Source organism: Nilaparvata lugens, chromosome 5, assembly GCF_014356525.2.
Source record: "Nilaparvata lugens isolate BPH chromosome 5, ASM1435652v1, whole genome shotgun sequence".
NCBI lineage: Eukaryota > Metazoa > Arthropoda > Insecta > Hemiptera > Delphacidae > Nilaparvata > Nilaparvata lugens.
The window spans coordinates 38,287,546-38,308,309 of NC_052508.1; the positions used below are offsets into that span (position 1 = coordinate 38,287,546).

The 20,764-nt window shown below is 35.5% G+C and overlaps 1 protein-coding gene across 1 annotated transcript; it reads right to left on the reverse strand.

Moving 5' to 3' along the window:
• Positions 1-3,266: 3,266 nt before the first annotated feature.
• LOC120351357 lies at positions 3,267-4,517 on the reverse strand. Its single transcript, XM_039428307.1, has 2 exons — positions 3,908-4,517; positions 3,267-3,774 (listed from the first exon to the last, which is right to left on the reverse strand). Exons 1-2 carry the CDS (start codon positions 4,378-4,380, stop codon positions 3,648-3,650), a joined length of 600 nt encoding a protein of 199 aa, XP_039284241.1. The 5' UTR covers positions 4,381-4,517; the 3' UTR covers positions 3,267-3,647.
• Between the last annotated feature and the right edge of the window lie 16,247 nt (positions 4,518-20,764).

Genomic DNA, 20,764 nt, shown 5'->3' on the forward strand with positions numbered 1-20,764 from the left:
CTTTACCTAGTAATCGTTTGTAGTAGGGTGAGAGGTGTTCATTCACATAGACGTCTGATCTGGGTAGCTTGTTGCATATATCGGTGGACTTGATGCCTTTCATTTTCCTTGCCGCGGCGATCCATTCAATTTTCTTACTCCTGGAACTGAATTTCGCCACGATAGAAGAAGATCCTTTGGCGGTTGGCATTCTGTGGACAATCGATAGGTCTTCCTTCTTGAAATCCACGTTTATAGATTTTGCGACAGCCTCCATGACGACCAGTAGATTTTCCTGCTTGGTTTCGGGAATACCAACGATTTCCAGATTATCCTTTCTGGTATACTGCTGAAGATCGTGAATTTCATTTTCCAATTTCTGAACATGCATTTTGGTTTCCGAGTTCTCCTTCTCAAGTTCATTGTACTTTTGTTTCAAAGCATGATGTTCGACGGTGAGATTGTTGATGTGTTCTTTAATTTCATCAGTTTTTTTGTTCAGATTTTCCAGTGTTTTGTTGACTTCGTCCAATTTCGAGTTGAAGGAGGTTTTAAGATCAGTTATTTCTCTTCGAAGACTTTCTATTATTTCTGAAAAATGTTTATAGTGATTATCCGACTGACCTGAAGTATTTTTATCCTGCTTGCAGTTGTCACATTTCCATGCAGCTTTGGCTTGTGAGTTCATTTTTTTAAACTTCTCGATGGATTCTAGTCTGGTACACACTGGGTGAAACCCATTTTTACACTCACTACACTCTACCACGATTTCTTTATCTGAGAAACTCAATTTACACTTGAAACACTCTGCCATAATAGATTAATTTAGTAAAAGTTCGTTCTGAAAATTTTATCGCGCAGCGGCCGGTTACTGATTAAAACGACACTATCGACACGACCGCTCTCATCGAAGGCTAGACTGATACTGATGAATTTCCTTATTGATCTTCTAATGTCACCATGTAAAATCTGAATGTGTTTTTTCCAAGACATTTTTTCATCAAATGTTAGTCCTAAATATTTAAAAGAGTCAACTCTTTCAATTTCTTCGCAGCTGCAGTCCTCTCGAGTACACCCTTGAGAATGATATAGGATTGGGGCGGAAAAGTCTACAGCTCTATAGTCGAAGTTTATGTATTTTGTCTTAGATACGTTAACTATCATTTTATTTGTACTGCACCATTCTCTCAGGATAACCAAATCAGCTACTATATTATTTTTTATAACTTCTTTGCTTTTATGGGAGTACAAGAGAGCAATGTCATCCGCAAAGGCTTGAATTATTCCATTGAATTTTATATTTAAGAGATCATTAATAAAGATAATGAATAAAATAGCTGAGGAAACGGAGCCCTGGGGGACGCCGACGGTGACGGGAAGGGGGCTACTGAGGCAGCCCTCAGCGCCAACCCTCACCTGCTGTTCCCTGTTACTCAGAAAACTGCGGAACCACCGCAGCGCCACTCCCCTGACTCCGGCCGCCTCAAGCTTTAAAAATAGAATTTCATGATTAATTAAATCGAATGCTTTTGTGAAATCTATATAGAGACCGGTTGTTTTATTGCTATTATTCAAACTATTGTAAACTAGATTTGAGAAATTTAAAAGGGCATCTTCAGTCGATTTTCCTTTTTGGAAGCCGAACTGCTTTTGGGAGAAAAAATTATTTTTATTTAGGTAAGTTACTAATCTATTTATCATAAGCTTTTCTAGGATTTTTGAGAAAACGGAAAGCAAGCTAATAGGTCTGATGTTATTTAATTTTATTGAATTTTTCTTTTTGAAAATTGGTATTACGACACTCATCTTTAACATTTCTGGGAAAACTCCTTTACTGAAGCTTAAGTTAAAAATATGGGTCAGTACGGGTGCAATATATAAGGCAATTCTTTTTATTAGTAGAACATTAAATTTATCAAAGCCGGATGATTTCTTATTTTTAAGATTAGAGATAACTTTTAAGATTTCATTCTCTGTAGTTGGTTCTATGAAAAAGGAACGGCACTGATGATAAAGACCAAGGCAGACAGAAGAAGGTGTATTGCAATCGGGCTGAACAACATTGATTAGATAACGATTAACTTTGTTGGCTACATTTTGGGGGTCGCACTCAATAGTACCGTCCTCCAATTCCACCTTATCAAAAATTTGATTACGGCTTTCACCAGTTAAGCTGTTGATTACTCTCCACTGTCTGGCCGGATCTCCATCAGCAATACGAATACAATTTGAATAGAAGTTTCTCTTTGTAGAATCAATTTCATTTTTTAGATTGTCATAATAAGTATTATAATGGTCTCTTAAGGGTGTATCATAAGGTCTTTTTTTTTAATAATTTGTATAATTTCCTTCTCCTTTCTATTTTACGTAAAAGGTCTGTGGTAATCCACGGACTTATGATCTTAGCTTTTGTAAGTCTATTATTAGAATTTATAGTTTTAGAGCATTTATTAACTAGGTCCGTTAGAATAGAATGAAATCTCTCATAACTTAAATTTACATCTTCTATCTTATACACATCATTCCAATCAAGTAATTGAAGACATTCACAAACTTTATCAATATCGGTTATTGATTGCTTAGTAACAGATAACGATGAATTATCTTCAAGATTAATACGGTTTTCATCAAATTTTAGCCCTAGCAGACAATGGTCAGTGATGTTCAGATCAAAGATAGCATGCTTAAAACTATTTATTTGTCTATGTTTGATGAAAATATGGTCAATAAGGGTTTTAGTTCTAGAGGTAATTCTAGTTGCTTTATCGACAATAGATGAGAAGCCATTATTTTCCATTAAACTTAGATAGATTGTTGAATTTTCTTTACCATTTAATAAGTCAATATTAATATCTCCTACTATAATTGCATTTGAAGTTAAATAATGCATACTTTGCTCCAGTTCAGTTATAAAGCTTTTTTCTGTAAATTCTTGCAGTCTATAAACACAAAGTAATTTGAAATAATGTTTATTAATTTTCACATTCAATAGAATAGAATCGGCTGTTTTCATACAATTGAAATCTTGTTCGGTAACACAGACAGAGTTCAGAGCGTAACAAATTATTCCTCCTGATCTATAAGCATCATTACAGTGAGCAAACATATTATAATGCGGTATATTGTACATATTTAATTCATCAGAGTTTATCCAAATTTCACTTAATACTATGAACGGGACCGGGTTTTTTACGTGTGAGAATTCTGTCAGAAAATTGTTGAAATTTTGACGCATACTTCTAATATTACAATGTATTAGAGTGAATACGGTTTTTTGTCAGTAACTGTTTCAAAAAAGATATCATTCAATGCATGTAGATAATCGTTATCATCCTCCATACCAAAATATGAAATTACAAAAACTTAAATTAACATAATATATGAAAACAAATAAAATAAAATTAAATACAATCAAAAACATTTTCCAATATTGAAACATCTCTATCACTCCGATAAAATAACCTACTTCAGATTTTCAATATCAGCATCGGTCACAATTCTCTGACATCTCTCACCATTCGATTTCCTAACAAAGAATTTTCCCTCACGAAACCATACGTACGTGTACCCTATGGCTCGGCACTTCTTTTTTAATTTGGATAAAAACAATTTGTTCACTGGGGCAAGATGCTCGTTCACAAACACTTTTTGCTTTGGAAAGGACGCGTTTATTCTGTCGGCAGTGGCAGCATTCCTATTTTCCTTGAAACGTTTGATCCACTCATCCCTGACGGCTCGACAGCTGAGATGGACGACGAGGGACGGCGGTCGGTCGTTTCGGAAGCTGGGCACACGGTGAGCCGCGATGATGTGTGCATCATCCACTGCACATCCAAGCATTCCTCCGACGTCCTTCACCAGTCTGACCACGTCTTCATTGGCTGTCGCTGGAACGCCGCTGATCTCGACGTTGTCACGTCGCGTGTATTGTTCCAACGCTCTAATCCGCTCTTGCATGACGTCGTTGGCCGCATTAACAGATGCATTGGCTGCTCGCAAAAATTTGTTTTCGTTTTGCAGTTTAGTAACGTCCTTTCTTAGTTCATCCAATAAGCTATTGTTTGCGTCGACCTTATCTGATAGGAACCCAATCGATTCAACCACTCCTGCCATTTCATCTCTCACTAATTTAAGTTCTCGGAAGAAGTCATTCCTGAAACCTTCCAGTACCTTTCGCATAAAATCCTTGGTAATGTTGGCATTGGAATCCGAAATCAGACTATTGAAATCACGACAGTCTTTACATCTCCATTGCTTCACAGAACGCACTTTTGTCTCCTCACTATCGTCTTTTATGCAGGCAAGATGAAAAGATTTTTTGCAGCTACCGGAACATGCAACCACATCCGAAGTCTTACTAGAGCTTAAATTAACATTGCAGACGCCACAGGTTCCTGACATTTTAGTATGTTTTAAATAAAAACACCTTGAAAAGCTTTAACTGACAGTAACTAGTTCAAACGAGAATACGGAACACGATTCAGATTGATAGAGAAGCATGGCAGTACGTCTTATCGGCTCGGCTGCCTCGACTAGACTCCTAATTAGTTTTCAAATACTTCCATGAAAGTGTTCTAGGTGGGCATTTAGGAATTTTCAAAACCACAAACAAGGTTCTTGAAAAATTTTTCTGGCCTGGGGTCAGAAATGACATTTGTCGCTTGGTGAAATCATGTCATGTGTGTGAGAAAAGCAAACCTGCTAGACAACACAATTTTGGGTTCCTCTCATCCAAGGTGGTCACAAAACCTCTGGAACGATTTTATTGTGATCTGGTGGGTCCTCTAATTAGAACTCCTGAGGGTTATACTCAAATCCTGTCTTGTGTAGACTCCATCAGCAAATTTTGTTGGTTAATACCATTGAGGAAGGGAAATACTGCCTCTATTGTTAAAGCATTGAAAGGAATATTCTTGAATTTCTCAGTTCCCAAAAGTCTGGTTACTGACAACGCACCAGTATTCACCTCTAATGCTTTCAAGAACTTCTGTTTTCAGCTGGGCATCCAACAGGTCACTACTTCACCATATTACCCTGCCCCTAACATGTCCGAACGGGTAAATCGAAACCTGAAGAGTGCTTTGATAGCTTTCCATGCAGAGGCTCAACACAAATGGAGTGATAGTCTAGAGTGGTTAAGCCTAGCTTTCAACTTAGCTGAACATGAAAGTACCGGGTGCACACCATTCTCTCTCATGTTTCGACATGCTCCCAATCATCCCTTGACCAATGCGTGGGGAATCGACGAAATACTTCCTGAAACCGTGGAGCCTGGCACCTTGCAGATCTGGCGTAAAGCGCGGAAAAATTTGTTGAAAGCGCATACCCGAATGGCAGAGCAATACAACAAACGTCAAGTAGCAGTCCCATTTCAGATAGGTGATCTAGTGCTCGTGCAATCACATGTTCTGTCTAGTGCTGCTAACAGAGTGATGAGTAAGCTTAGTTATCGGTTCAAAGGACCATATCTGATTAAGAAGTTTTTGACACCAGTTACTGCAGCTTTGCATGATCCTGAAACAGGAGTCTATATGCAGAAAGCACATGTATCTCAACTAAAGAAGTACACTGAATAACTTGTTTCTTATCTGTGAGGGGAAACTTGTTCAGTAGAGCTGACTTGTCTTCTTTCTATTCATGTCAACTTTTGACATTACTGTTTCTGGACAGCATCTAATACCGTGAATACTTTGTTTTTTTTCTTTTGGAAAATTCTTGTGTACTGGGAATATGGTAATTAATAGATGATCGCGACATCTTTACTGCCCTCCTATTCTAATAAATACTTGTATATATGGGTATTAGCTTATTCTTTAAGCTGTTGGTCTGATGATGTGGTTGTGTACTACATTTTCATTGTTGTGTTATGAGTAAGGAATTTGTTTCCTGTGGACATTGACTTTGAGGTATAAAGTCTTGGACGAATTTGGTGTATTGTTTGTGTTAATAACTATATTTCACCAAAATTTGAGCTAGGTCCTATTGTCTTCATGGATTTGTAATTTTGTTGTTGTAGTCAATGACTTGATGTACTGCAGTATGTGCTCTTGTGCTATTTAGTAATTATTTGGTATGTCTTTGTATAATTATTGGTGAGTTTTACACCACAAGGCTCTGAAAGTTGTTAACTTGTGGACTGTATATAAAAGTAGTGTTGACATTGTACTCTGGGAACAAAGTGAATTGTTCTATTTTTCTAATAAAATTGTTTTGATTTCATATTAGACTTAGGCATTTTGGATATTCGAAGTTATGATAGTAGAACTATCTTTTATGATAGTAGAACTATTCACAGAGTCATCTGTGAATTCAAATTGGTTAGGTATGTGAACTTTGTCTTAGGTAGTTGTACCTTTGGAAATTACCATCGGTCAAGTTAAACCCTTTTCAGTTATTGTTGGTTTTGTCTTATTCTAGAATCAAGAACAGCAGAGTATGCTAACGATGTTATTTCTCTTGTGGTGTTTATCTCTTGGAAGCTTGTGTAGATTTTCTCAACCCCTAGTGTGAGAATGGAGCTGCTCACTTCTTTTAATATCTTCTGCTTCAAGTTGAGTTGATGGCGGTGAGAACCGGTGCTCACTCAGTCATTGCTTGACTTGTTAGGTAAAGCTAGATTGGTTCAGGGTTTCCAACTGTTTGTTGTCATATTTAAAATTGATTAATCAAAAATCTTCAAACCAGACTAACGTCTTTTATTATTGATCTCTGTCTTAATTATTTCTTTGGTGAGTAAACTGATTGACAGGCTGGCCACCTGGAAGGTCAGGATTCTCACAAATTCTCCTTTTAAGTAGTTGTATTCCTTTGGGAACTTCGTACTATTCCACATGATTTATTTGAAGTTTTGCTTCCTTTGTTTTGTCAACTTGACATGGTTTTACTTTTACAATCATTCCACTTTGTTTTGCTTTTGCAATTATTCCTTTACCTCTTCCAAATATTTTGCTTTCAGCACCTTTCTTCATGATTTAAACTTTTCAAATTTTATCCGGTATTTTGGAAACTTTGGATCCCATGATCTGGTATCCTGTGGAATCCTATTTGCATCCTGTCACTCTTCCACATGGGTTGGGATAGTCTCAACATTTTGTCCTCGTGATTATGTTGTACATAAATGCGTAATATATGAATAGAATGTAAGCTTAGTCATATATCTCTTGACAAGTAATGCACTTGGGGAATGCTTTTCATTTCTTTGGCTTAATACTAGGTAGGAACCAATTTATTAGTTTGTTGCAGCACATGAAACGGTGGGTTATTTGACTTGAATTACCACAAACTTAGGTTATTTTTTTATCTAGTTAGTTACCCTGGGATTGTGATTTTCCCTGGTGTTTCACACCAAAACGAGGGGGTGAATGTAATGGTCCCATTACAAGGTAGTTGATTTATTTAAAGTTCCCACTGAAGCCATCTGGTTTTTCTCCCTTTTTACTCTTTGTGGGAAATCTTCTTTAAATTTGTTGCCAGTCTGCCTTGCCGACTGCTTTGGCAGACAGAATAGCTAGCGTCTGTTTTTGGCTTGGGTGTTGTATTCTAACCAATGTAGCTATTTTGTGTTGTTAAAGAACAGTTTCTCTTTCCTTTAGCATTTATATTTTGGCATTTTAACATGCCTAACTCATTTACCAAATTATCTCGTTCACCTAGCTATTAATTTTTGTCTCATTTGAGTAAATGCTCGTCTTTGCTAACGTTTGACTTTTGTACAAGCCAAGCTAACCAAACGCGTCTGTTACTTGTTTATTAAATCCGCAAAAGGTATGTACTAGCATAAGTATTTAATTATTATTTGTAATAATTATACCAAAATGGGAACATTGATTTCCATAGACTCAAAACAAGTAGTAATAAGACAAATATAAGGTTGTATATTCTATGTACGACAGGTTAGATTGTAAGTTTGCAGGTTAGATCGTGTAATTAAGTGATCCTATGGATTCTCTGGACGAGAATAACAAATTTTACTACTAGAATAGGAAATCAGGATGCAGAAATATTACTTTTTCTGTTAAACGTTATTTCATTTAAACATCGATAATTACTTCTGTTCAAAGTGGGGAGAGCTAATCTCCATAAATTTCAGATGACAATTATTCCAATAGTTATGTTAATAAATAAATATTATAATTTTTGATATTCCACTATTATTTGCTGTAGTACTAGTTGATTATAATTCAAGAGTGGCCAATACATAGCATGTAGGCTCCATGCTTAAGATAGAAATAACCGAAATGATTGTTATACAGTAGGTTAGGTGCGCAAAGCATAGATTTGTTGCATAATTCGAAACTCCTTTTTGAACTCCTTAAAATTATTCCAATTGAAAATATTTGTTTTTGAATTCCTATTGTTAGAGGAGTAGAAACTATTGTAGATTGTTTATTATTTTAAGCGGTCCACGACATGGGGATTCACGATCTCGGCATACTGTCCGACACTCCACGAACTGGGCGACGTTCTGATTCTGACGTCACGGACGATCTGTTGGACCACGGGTGTACAATGGCATAACCATCCAATTTTGCCGAATGCTGTTGAACTACCAGAGTTTGTTACTCCCAATTGGAAAGTTCGCCGAATCGAGGTAATACATCTCCAATTTTTCTACCAAACTGGAACAATCGGCGAATAGTGGGGGAAGTTATTCGTTTATCCTTGTCAGGTTGGGAATATAATAGTTTGTTCTCGATAATGAATTATTGTATTCCTTTCACTGTCCGTGTTGAGTCGGAAATGATCGAGCAGTGTATTTGAGGAACACTTGACCGCAACACTACTGGGGTGATGTTAGATGAACGAATTGGACTGCAACCTAATCACTAATTCACTGATTTGTATTTGAATCTTAGGTAATCCAAGTATCCCTTGAATAGTAATTTCTTTTTCTTTTATTTTTGTACTTGCATTAATTCTTTTTTGGATATTGAGTAATACTTGGGTGGACTTGCTTATAATCTGTTTTGGATATTTTTCCTTGTATTCAAGATCTATGTTGATCTTTTGGGGATTTCAGTTACGTACTGGGTATCCTTGGATCTCCTAGATTCTTTCTTTTTGAGATTGTCATTTTCAGGTTTTGAAAATTATTAAATAGTGGTCAACGACTGTTGAAAATCATGTATTGCCTTGTTCATAATAATTTTTTTTAATATATTGGTAATTTATCCACCAAATGAGTGTCAGTGAATTTTAGATTGATTAGACCCCTTTCCCTAGGTTAGAAGTGGTCGGGCTGGATTCTTTCAAGTGATGAATCAATAACACTGTTCACACAAACTTTTCTTAAGTGTGACAGATTCAAAACATTATTTAATCTACATAACATTTTGCATTTCATGATAAGATAAGACAGCATTTCATGCTAACAATTAAGCACATCTTTTGTAAATCCAAGTTTAACAGGAAAATAATTCAGAGTTCAGTTATTGAATCGCTGATTACTGATCATAGAGCTATATCGGCTTCATTGTCTGTGTCTGGAGATCGGACCGGTCATGCTACTCCCATAGTTAAAGATATTATCGACATCAAAAAATTGACGGACTTGTTGATGGAGCATAATTGGTCTGACTTATATGCTTGCGACAGTGTTGATGATAAGTTTTCTGTGTTCATGGATGGTCTGCTGGCGTATATAAAGCAGTGCACTCATTCAAGCCAGAGGCTTGTCAAAAATGTTAAGCGTCTGAAACCGTGGATGACAGATGGGCTCTGCCTAGCAATTAAGCATAGAGATAAACTCTATAAAGCGCATAAAAAATCTCCCCAAAATGAGAGATTAAAAGCTAAGTACTTGGCTGCAAAAATAACATCAATAAATTAATAAAAAATCAAAAGATTAAATTTTATTCCAACTTGAATACCTTTCCTGTAAAAAAACAATGGGAAATTATAAATAATCATTGCAGTAAATCAGTTTCCAAACGAAAGTCGATCCATCTGCATTGTGGAGATAATCTAATAACAGATGGAAACGTTCTGGCTAATAAATTCAATGAATACTTCATAAATATATCTGATGAAATAGTTTCTCCAATACATGACCCAGATGAATCCATGAGAGAAAATTATGATAGAAAATTTAAAAGTGATTTTATCCAAAATTCTTTTTTCTTAAATCCTATTAGCTATCAAGAACTACTAATTGAAATGAATAAATTGAAAAATGGAAAATCTCCAGGTCCTGATAATATTTCCTCCAGTTTAATAAAATCTATAGCTTATGCTATTGTTCCTGTTCTTTGTCACATTTTTAATGCCAGCTTTTTGAATGGCCATTTCCCATCAAATCTAAAAACAGCTAAGGTAATACCTATTTTCAAGAGTGGATCGAATAGAGAAATTTCAAATTATAGACCCATCTCACTGCTTTCAGTGTTCTCAAAAATTCTAGAGAAACTTTTTAAGAAAAGATTAATGAGCTTTTTCAATAAAGTGAACTATTTTAATAGAAACCAATTTGGATTTCAGGAGGGCTTGAACACAGAACAGGCATTATATAAATTTATGTCAGATATTTATCACAGCATCAACACACCACATAAAAATAGAACATCTGGTCTATTCTTGGACATCCGAAAGGCTTTCGACACAGTTGAACACAACACCTTGTTGAATAAGCTTCATGCTGCTGGTGTCCGTGGTGTTACCAACATGTGGTTAAAATCATACTTGATGGATAGAAAGCAGTATGTGTCTATTTCGGGTTGTGATAGTGAGCTGACAACAGTTAAATACGGCGTTCCACAAGGATCCATTTTGGGCCCTATATTGTTTTTAGTCTACATAAATGATTTGTTTTCCCACACATTTTTTTGGATCAATTACATCTTTTGCCGATGACACAGCCCTAGCGTATTCTGCTAAAAATGGAGAAGAACTGCATGAAATGATGCAGCTGGATTTGTTTGATTTGCGATGCTGGTTCAACTGTAACAAACTAGCACTAAATGCGAGCAAGACTTCCTATATAAACTTTTCATTATCATCACCATTTAGTTTCACTGATCCTGTCAGGTATCATCAGGTTGGTTGCAGATCTGTGAGTTGTGACTGTGAGGTAATTCAACAATCTGACTCTATTAAATATATTGGGCTAATATTGGATCAAAGTCTAAATTGGGATTTTCATGTGAATAAAGTAAAAGGGTACCTCTTATACTTGGTTAGGACTTTCTATCAACTGCATCAATTCTTCCCTGTAAATATTCTTCGTGTAATGTATTTCTCTTTTTTCAATAGTAGGCTGGAATACGGAATCTCATGTTATGCATCTACCTTCATGTCTCATTTTAAAAATCTTATAGTCCTACAAAAATCAATTGTTAGAATAATGTTTGGAGCTAATAGACGAACGCATACTTTCCCAATATTCGGTTTTTTTGGAATTCTACCTTTCAGATACATGTATGTTCTGAAAGTTTTATCTTCGTTTTATAAAATGAGTGGGGATAGGAATCAAATGGGGAATCTTGAACAAAATCAGCAGATAACTAGGCGAATTACAAGGATGCTAATCAGACTCCCCAAACCAAACAGCACTACCTTCCAGAGATGCTTTTTATTCCTTGGACCTAAATTCTCTAATATTCTCCCAGATGAGATTAGAAAGCTACAGAATCTCAAGAAATTCCTAAAACAAACGAAGAGTTGGCTATGGCTTCATTCACCATTAGAAGTAGAAGACTTATTCAAAGTAGTAAGCTGAGAAACACATGGTGCTAATATCTAATACATTATTGAATATGAATTCCAGTGTAGTATGGCCTTTTTACTGTAGTTACTTCTGTATCCTTTAAAGTTTAACCTTTGCTTTGAGCTTTGATCTGCAAACATTGTTTTATGTATCACTGTTATGTCTCATCTTTTATTTTTCATTTTTTCCCTCTCTTGTCATGAATTATGTTGAAAAAACTTATACTGGTGATTCTTCCTCCCATTTTTTTCACAGTTTGAACTACATTTCATAATATAAGTATATTCAAAGAGAGCAAATGCTACAATCAATCAATAAAATTACTTGATGATGGTGATTGAATGTGTGTGTGTGTGTGTGTGTGTGTGTGTGTGTGTGTGTGTGTGTGTGTAGGCTTTTTTCTCCTCCTATATCTGATTAAACCTCAACTCCTGCTCACGGACAAGTGCTTCATGAAACACTTTGTGAGCAGTTATTGTTCACATTAATATTTTATTATATATTATTATATTATATACTATTACTTACAATCTATTATTAAATTTTAGATGGATTATTGTTGTATTTGTCAAGCTAGACTCTATTTGGGTTCTGTATATGTATTTATGAGTGTGAATAAATTTGAATTTGAATTGAAAATATTCAAAGCTATCTATGTAACTCGGTAACCCCTTATTATAAAAAGCATTACTTAATCTTGAAATGTACTATAGAATGTTATCTTTCATCTGCTGTAAACGATTCATAAAATAATATATATGTTCGTGAAGTGAGATTTGATTGCTGAAAAAAATCCGGAAATTGTAGATATTTTTCTCATATAAACGGTTTTGGAAGTTCTATGATTGGGAAAAGTGATTCAAGATGGATTTTAGGCAACTGAGCTCGTATGAATTTGTCCACTCGTATGAATTTGTGTAATCATTCATCAAATCAGTCTTATCAAGTCATAATTATCATCACCAATTACAATTGAATAAATCAAGTCATACATTGAAAAAAAAAACATAAATTGTTTATAAACTCACAGCACTGAATATCACTTTTTCAACAATTTGAAAATGAATTGAGAATAATAAGCATTTTCATTCAGAATTAGATTTACTGCGTTTTTTAATTTATTTAGAGGAAAGTTTCTTCTAATATAAGATAGTGGCAGATTATTAAACATGGAGTACACTAAATAGGAATAAATTTCAAGCTCTTACTCAATCTGACATTAGGAGTTACAATACTCTAGTAGTCCACATAACAGTAGACCTCACTGAACATCCTTTGCAATGTGGTAACGAGAATATTCAGCCATCTACTGGAAATGCTGTCTACTAGGAATAAAGTCATTGTTATAATATCAGGGCTTTTTTAAAATGTTTGCCAATGGCCCAAATAAGAAATCTGATCAGGCTGGTTGGAGACTTTCAATCAACCATACGATCACATTTCATTACATTACCATGGCTACCAGACATCGTTTTGCAGCAGTCGTCAATATACTATAATAATATCATAATGGGAAAAGTAGAACTTTGATATGAAAGTAATGAACTCACTTCGTTACAAATAAAATCTATTGGTGTGCTAATCTAAATGTTGCACTACTTCAATCCTGTAAAAATGAATACCGGTATAATACTTATTCTGAATTGATGGAATCCCAAGTCCCATTGCGCTTATGATAGTTTTAAATGTTACTTTATTAACTCAGTAAGTTCAGAAAGTTATTGCTCAGTTGAATCAGAGCTACGATTAAAAGGATGATTGGGAATTATCAAGTGGCACTTTTCGTTTTTCACTGGGATTTTCATTTGGTAACATGTGGAACGCTTGTAGAACAACAATCTGTTAAAATTTTTATGGGAAAGATTTCATGAGGAAAATGAAGTTTTTCATTGACATAATTATCCGTAACTCGGAACTCCATGATAAATCTTGGCATCTAAAGCTGCGTTTACACCAAAGTTATTAACAATATGTTAATAACTTAATCCTCACAGATTATTATAGATTGAACGGCACTTGAAAAACACTTATGTTCATCATGTGTATGATAAGTTATGTTCAATCTAATAGAATCTATAAGGAATCTATAGAATCTATTGGTGTTAACGCAGCTTTACTCTGTGACTGCCTGTAGTTAATATTTTATCAATTTGAATTTACAATTTGAGACCGCAGTTCGGAAAAAGAAGACTATGATTAGCTCATAATATCGGGGACCGAGCTTCGCTCACGAGTACAAAAGCATAAACAATTTATTACGAAAGAAGGAATTATAATGAAAAACCATTTTGGCCATGTGGTTTTTAAGAAGCGGTGATGAATAGTTCAGTGGTAGGCTATTTGGCTTTTATATATTCCATTTCATATTAATTATTCTTTCTGGTTGAAGGTCTAATATATACTTACTAGATATATTGGAATAGTTATCTTGGAGTTTGGTAGAAATATATTACATTTGCATAGACCTCATCATAATCATATACCTACATAATTAAAAAACAGCAGACATTCAATTTACTAGAATAAATAATGGAGTGCCTTCAAGTTCAGATGTAGGCAACACGCCTAACTCTGTTGCCTGAGTCTGAGTCTGAGTCTCAACACGCCTGAGTCTGCTGACATTGGAACAAATATTATAGTAAGTGCCATACCATCTCGCTTCGATTCACCTTCTCTCAATGACGACATCTGCTTCACCAACACGGCTATTCTAAATAGAACAATCAAATATAAAGGAAATTCATCAATTAAATACAGTGATGTGAGCAGTACACTGGTGCGTCATCATTTCACGAGAAAAGGACTTCATTACAAAAATTCGACAAAGAGAGTACTGGGAAAGACTATGAGTGACTATGTAAATAATAACTATAAGCAGAGTGTAGGGTGTGGTTTATATGATTGTTCTGTGACCATCACGAATGAGGTTAGTATTGTTGGCCCTGAATCACCTATAGAGCCAACCCGTAGAGTCACGCCTAATCCTGTTACTCCCATTCAGTTCCAGCAGCCATCCTCTCTCATAGAATTTCAAAATCCTGTGACCCAGTCTCCCTCTCAAATTCTCCTTTCTGAGATGAATTCCTCAATCTTGTCGCGGTTGTCAGACAACCAACAATCACTTGATGAGAACAATTTTTTAGACATTCCTATATCAGGTATGTTCCTGAGCGAAACATTGTAAATTCTCTCAATGAAAATACTGATATCGATTGTTACAGCAATAGTAATCGTGATGGGATTGAGGGGGTCAATTCGGATAAATTCATTGACGATTCCAGAGGAAATTCAAAATTCAGAGTGGGCTTCCTGAATATACAAGGAATTAAAAAAAAGCAAGTAGTTTTTAATGAGTTTGGGAATGATAATGATTCTCATGCTCTCTGCTTGAGCGAGCACTGGTGTAAGATGGACGATATTTCTTTTCATAAACTAGATGACTATGTTCTGGTTAATAGTTAGTTATTGTAGAGAAAATTACAGTCATGGAGGAGTTTCAATCTATGTTAGGCCGGAGCTAGTACCAGATAGCAATTGTTTAGATCTAAGTTGTTTCAATTGTGAAAAAAATTTTGAAGTTACTGGTATATCTTTAGATAAACTGAAATTAGCTCTAGTCTCTATATATAGATCACCCTTGGGCGATTCTAGTGTTTTTTTAGAAGGGCTTGAGAATGTATTGAATTTCTTTAGTAGACCTAGATGGAGAAACTATAGTATTGTATTCGGAGGTGATCTTAACTCCGATTTTGATATTGTTCAGGACAAAGCAACTGTACATGAATTTAAGAATTTACTAAGGCAGTTCAATTTGGCCTGCCATAATAATAAGGCTACCAGAGGTTCTGCATGTTTGGATAATATCTTTACAAATATCAGGATTGACAGTGTTGCATGTGATGTTCTGGCATTTCCTTTTTCAGACCATGATTGTGTATGGGTTGACTTAAATATTTGTTCCAATACGGACGGTAGAAAGACTAGGAAGACAGTAGTAACTAGGCCAATGACAGATAAAAATCTCGACTTATTTAAGAATTCACTCTCCAATGTAGACTGGAACAAATTTGTGCGTGAAACTCATTCTTTGAACTCTGAACAGATATTTAATAGATTTTTCAATACATTATTATTTTAATATGTTCATTCCTGAAAGAAAAATAGTTGTGAATAATCATCAAGGCGCAAAGAAAACAAGAAAAACAAAACTAAAAAACTGGTACACACCGCAATTAGCAAAAATGAAAAACACAGTATTGTTATATTTAGATATTTCAAGGAGAGATAATACTGATGAAGCTAGGAAGGCATATTTAGATATTAGAAGATCATATAAGCAGTTAATTAATAGAGCTAAGAAAACATATAACATTTCTAAAATTGAGTCTACTAGTAATAAGTACAAAGCCGCATGGAAAATAATAAAATCTGTTCAGGAAAAGGCTCGAAAAGATCCAATTCCATTCACACCCAATGAAATGAATAAGTTTTTCTTGGACGCAGTGATGGATGTTCATGATAAGATTGACCGGCCCAATTTAACGGCAATTAATTTATTGGAGCAAAACTTCAATTTCCCTTTTAACCAGGATAAGCCCAAATTCTCATTTCACAAAGTCTCCACACGTGAAGTGCTTGATATAGTACTTAGTTTCAAAGCTTCATCCAGTGTTGATATTTACGGCTTTTCAAGTAATCTATTGAAGAAAATTATTCATAATATTATAAATCCATTCACATATTGTATAAATAGATGCCTAAGAGATGGAGTTTTTCCTGAAGTGCTGAAAGTTTCCAGAATTGTACCTGTCTATAAGAAGGGGCCTAAAGATATTCCAGGTAGCTATCGTCCCATCTCATTGGTGCCATGTTTTTCAAAAGTCTTTGAGACCATAATGCATGGGCAGTTATATGAATATCTTCAAGAGCACAATATTATAAGTATAATGCTCAGAATGGATTTGGTCAGGGTTTTAACTGATTCTCATAGACAGTTCTTATCGGGCAGCCGATGAAGTCGGATCGGAGTTTATCGCAGTCGAAAAACAACTTCTAAGCGTGTCTCAGCGTATCGGCCGGTTAGCAGTGAAAAATCATAGTGAATTTAATTCGTAGCAGTAATTTTAGGAATTTAGTAATCAGTAGAACTTCTACTTAGTAGAAATTAGTAATCAGCAACATGGTGAAGTGTAACAAATGTACAAAGGACATTGCACCAACAAAAGACGGGAGCAGCACGTGTGTGAGCTGCCAGGCACAATTTCATAACTCATGTGTCAGTGAATGTGTTACACGTGGTTCACAAAAATCTTGGAAATGTGTAAAGTGTTGCAGTGAGCAGACAGACACCATAGTTAAACCAACGATCGACTACGAGCGGGTTAATGAAATAATTGTGAAAGCGATTGCTGCCTTAAAAGAGGATATGAAGAACCAGTGGGACGTTAACAACAAGAAATTGGATAGCATACAGGAAGAGATGAGTAATATGAACAAAGACATTACTTGCCTTAAAACAAAAATGGACGAAATAGTTGAAAAAGCGACCAGTACAGAAACAAGGGTGCAGCAGCTAGCTGATGAAAATTGTAAATTGCATCAAGAATTAGCCGTTGCGAAGAGAGAAATTCACGATCTTCAAATACAAACTAGGGAAAACAACATAGTAATTTCTGGCATCCCAATTCAATCAAAAGGGACCAATGTATTTCCCATTATCATTAAGATAGCTGAACTCCTGAAACTTACATACTACCAAACAGACATCAACGCTGCCCATTGGCTCCCAGTCCGGGGGGGCGAGCCGAGATCTCAGTCAATTGTAGTTTCATTCGTGTCAAGACTGGTTAAAAATGAATGGCTCCTCGCAAGACGTCACAAAAGATTCCTGAAGGCGAGAGAAATCGACAACGATTTTCCAGACGTCCAAATTTATTTGAATGAACAACTCACGAAGGATACAAGTGTACTATTCAAAACGGCAAGGAGCATGATTAAGGAGAACAAGATGGCTTCCGTGTGGACAAACGATGGTCGTGTGATGGCCAAGAGAACTCCAACATCTCGTCCATTCAGAGTGAATTGTCTAAAGAACCTGGAGGAGAGGACTCCACCCGCAACCGCCTCCGAGGAAGACGCCGCCCCCATCCAGGCCGACGGGGTGCCGCTACGCCCCACTGCAACCAACGCCAACTCAACCGCCAGCCTGGTCAAGTGAAGTGAGTGCCGCATCAATAGGCAAGTGTCTCCAGCAAGGTAACAACATCAATTTCCTCAGTTCTTCATTAAAATTCCAAAAACACGAGTGTGTGATATAAGTGAAAATAATATTTTTATATGTATAATTATAAAAAGTAACACATTAGAACGATTGGTGAGAGTGTTTTAAAGATAGCCCATGCGGTGAAATAAACTGAATAAACTATACTAGCATTTAACCCAATAGATCGTGAAATTCAAGCTATTTACTAACAATAATATATATTTATGTAATAAAAATAATAATTATTATTTCATCCTGATTGCTGAGGTACTACAGTAATACATGGGGGGAGAATATATAGTGAAAGCATATAACATTAGGGTGAAATGTTATTGCTTTCTTTGAGGTTTGATTGTTTCTTTTTCCTCTCTCTCCCTATGGATTCTTGTTTTCAATGATTATTTAGCATCATATGTATATATTTGTTTTATAATATGGATATCTTTATTTTAGGTGGAATTTTATTATTCTCTTTGATGCTTTTTAATCGTCATTTTTTCTCTAAGGATTCTTGTTTTTCAATTATTGTATCAATATCATATTTATTTTATATTTATATTGTATAAATGTCTTTTATTTATGATCAATTTACTTTTTTTATAGCGAGCTCAATTCAATCCTTATCTAATTGGGTGGTAGTAAATCATTATTAAGGCTTATTACTCTCATCGTTTACTTTATCTAATAATTTTTCACACTTGTAACATGTAAGTTAAATGCAATACTTTCAAAAAGTCTTTACACATTCCTAATTTTATCAGTTGTTGGCTGGCTGATGCGCTGATGAGATATGAAAAAAATAAAATTTGTATCATGGATGACGATAATTATCTAGAGCGACCGATTATCGATTGTAAAGAGTTCGCTAATCTTGTTGATTACAATAACAGTTTTAATGGTGTTGGTGGTGATTGTTGTGGGTCGAATAGTTTCAGAGTGCTGCATCTGAATATTCGAAGCTATAATAAAAATTTTGACGAGTTGCTAATATTACTACAAGGTATAAAAATAAAGTATAATTGTATTATTCTCACAGAGGCATGGCTCAGAGATTGTAGTGATCTTGTGAGTCTAGAGGGTTTTAAGTTAATACGTAGCTATAATAGTATCAATCAGTGTGATGGTGTTGTTGTGTATTTAGACGAGACCTTATCAGCTACAAGCTGTCAGATGTCAATTGGTGAAGTCGCAACATGTCTGTCTCTATCTTTCGATTGGACCGGCATTCCATGCGAATTATTCTGTATCTATCGTAGCCCGTCTTCATCTTTGTTATCGTTTAACAACGGCCTTCAGGATCTACTGAGGTCCATGCCGTCTAATCATTCTAGCCTAAGAATTTTTGTAGGTGATATAAACTGCGACATACTCAATCCCAATCCTCAAGAAGAGAGATACCTTGACATACTAAGTTATATGAATTTGGGCTAGTAGCTTGTATAGATAAGATTACACGTCCCAACAGTAGCACCTGCATTGATCATTTTTTCATTTCACTTCCACACAGATGCGAGGCTCACTCATCAATAATACAAACAGAGATTACTGACCATTTCATAATATGCCTGGATATTAATTGTAACTCACCAAAAGTGAACAACCCAGTCACAAAAACTTTTCAAAAAATAAATTGGCCAAACATAACTAAATCACTAAAAGACGAAACCTGGCAAAGAGTGCTCGAAGCAACAGAGGTGAATGCTGCCACGGAAAATTTCAATGATATAATATTAGGAAACTTGAAACGAAATACATCAAAACACGTTTACAAAGCAAAATATTCTAAATTGAAACCTTGGATCACGGGTAGTCTATTGTCTTCAATGCGTCGCCGTGATAAGCTATGTAAAGAAGCTAGGAGAAATCCCCACAATTTACAAATTAACGAAAAATACAAGCGATACCGAAATACATTAAAATCAATTATTAAACGAGCAAAGTTTGATTATTATAAAACTAAAATAGATGATGCTCATGGGGACCCTAGGAAGTTTTGGAATGTAGTAAATGAGGTGGCAGGGCGCTCTGTGGGTAAATCCAAATTCCCGCTAGATGCATTTAAAGAGCACGGTGGCACTGCGCCTCCCACCCCTGAGGAGATAAATAAAATTAGTAATGATTTCAATGACTACTTTGCCTCCGTTGGAAGCCGACTTGCTGAGACTCAACCCCGCGGGACCGCTTGAGGTGGACGATGCCGACCACGCCACTGACTCTCTGTTCTGGCTGCGGCCGGTCACACGGGTTGAGCTCACTGATGTGATAAGGTGCATCAAGGGCAACTCTGCATCAGGATCAGATAATATCCCCTCAAAATTAATAAAATTTAATATCGATGCTTTGATCACACCTTTGTTGCATATAGTTAACCTTAGTATTAATACAAATATTTTTCCAAATGCACTCAAGATTGCCAAAGTGATACCAATTTTTAAATCAGGACAAAATAACTTAACTTCTAACTATAGACCAATTTCTTTACTCTGCATTCTATCTATAATACTTGAAAAATGTGTCAAAATACAACTTGCCGACTACCTCAAACAAGAAAAACTAATATCAGATTTACAGTTTGGTTTCAGACAAGATAGAAGCACATCTCATGCATTCTTTGAAATCACCAAATACATTGCCAAACAAATTGGGGGAGGGAGGCGTGTCTTGGTTACTTTTCTGGATCTAGCTAAAGCATTTGATTTCATAGATCGACAAAAGTTGATAAGGAAATTACAATACATTGGCGTTAGATCAACGGATTGGTTTATCAGCTACTTAGAAAACCGTTTGCAATACGTGACTATAAATGGAATTAACAGTGATAA

Excerpts from the sequence above, each read along its gene's own strand:
- LOC120351357 (XM_039428307.1), bottom strand. The coding sequence starts at position 4,380 with ATGTCAGGAACCTGTGGCGTCTGCAATGTTAATTTAAGCTCTAGTAAG. Across the intron at positions 3,775-3,907 it reads CGGATTAGAGCGTTGGAACA|CGTGTGCCCAGCTTCCGAAA; the intron begins ATACACGCGACG and ends ATCGCGGCTCAC.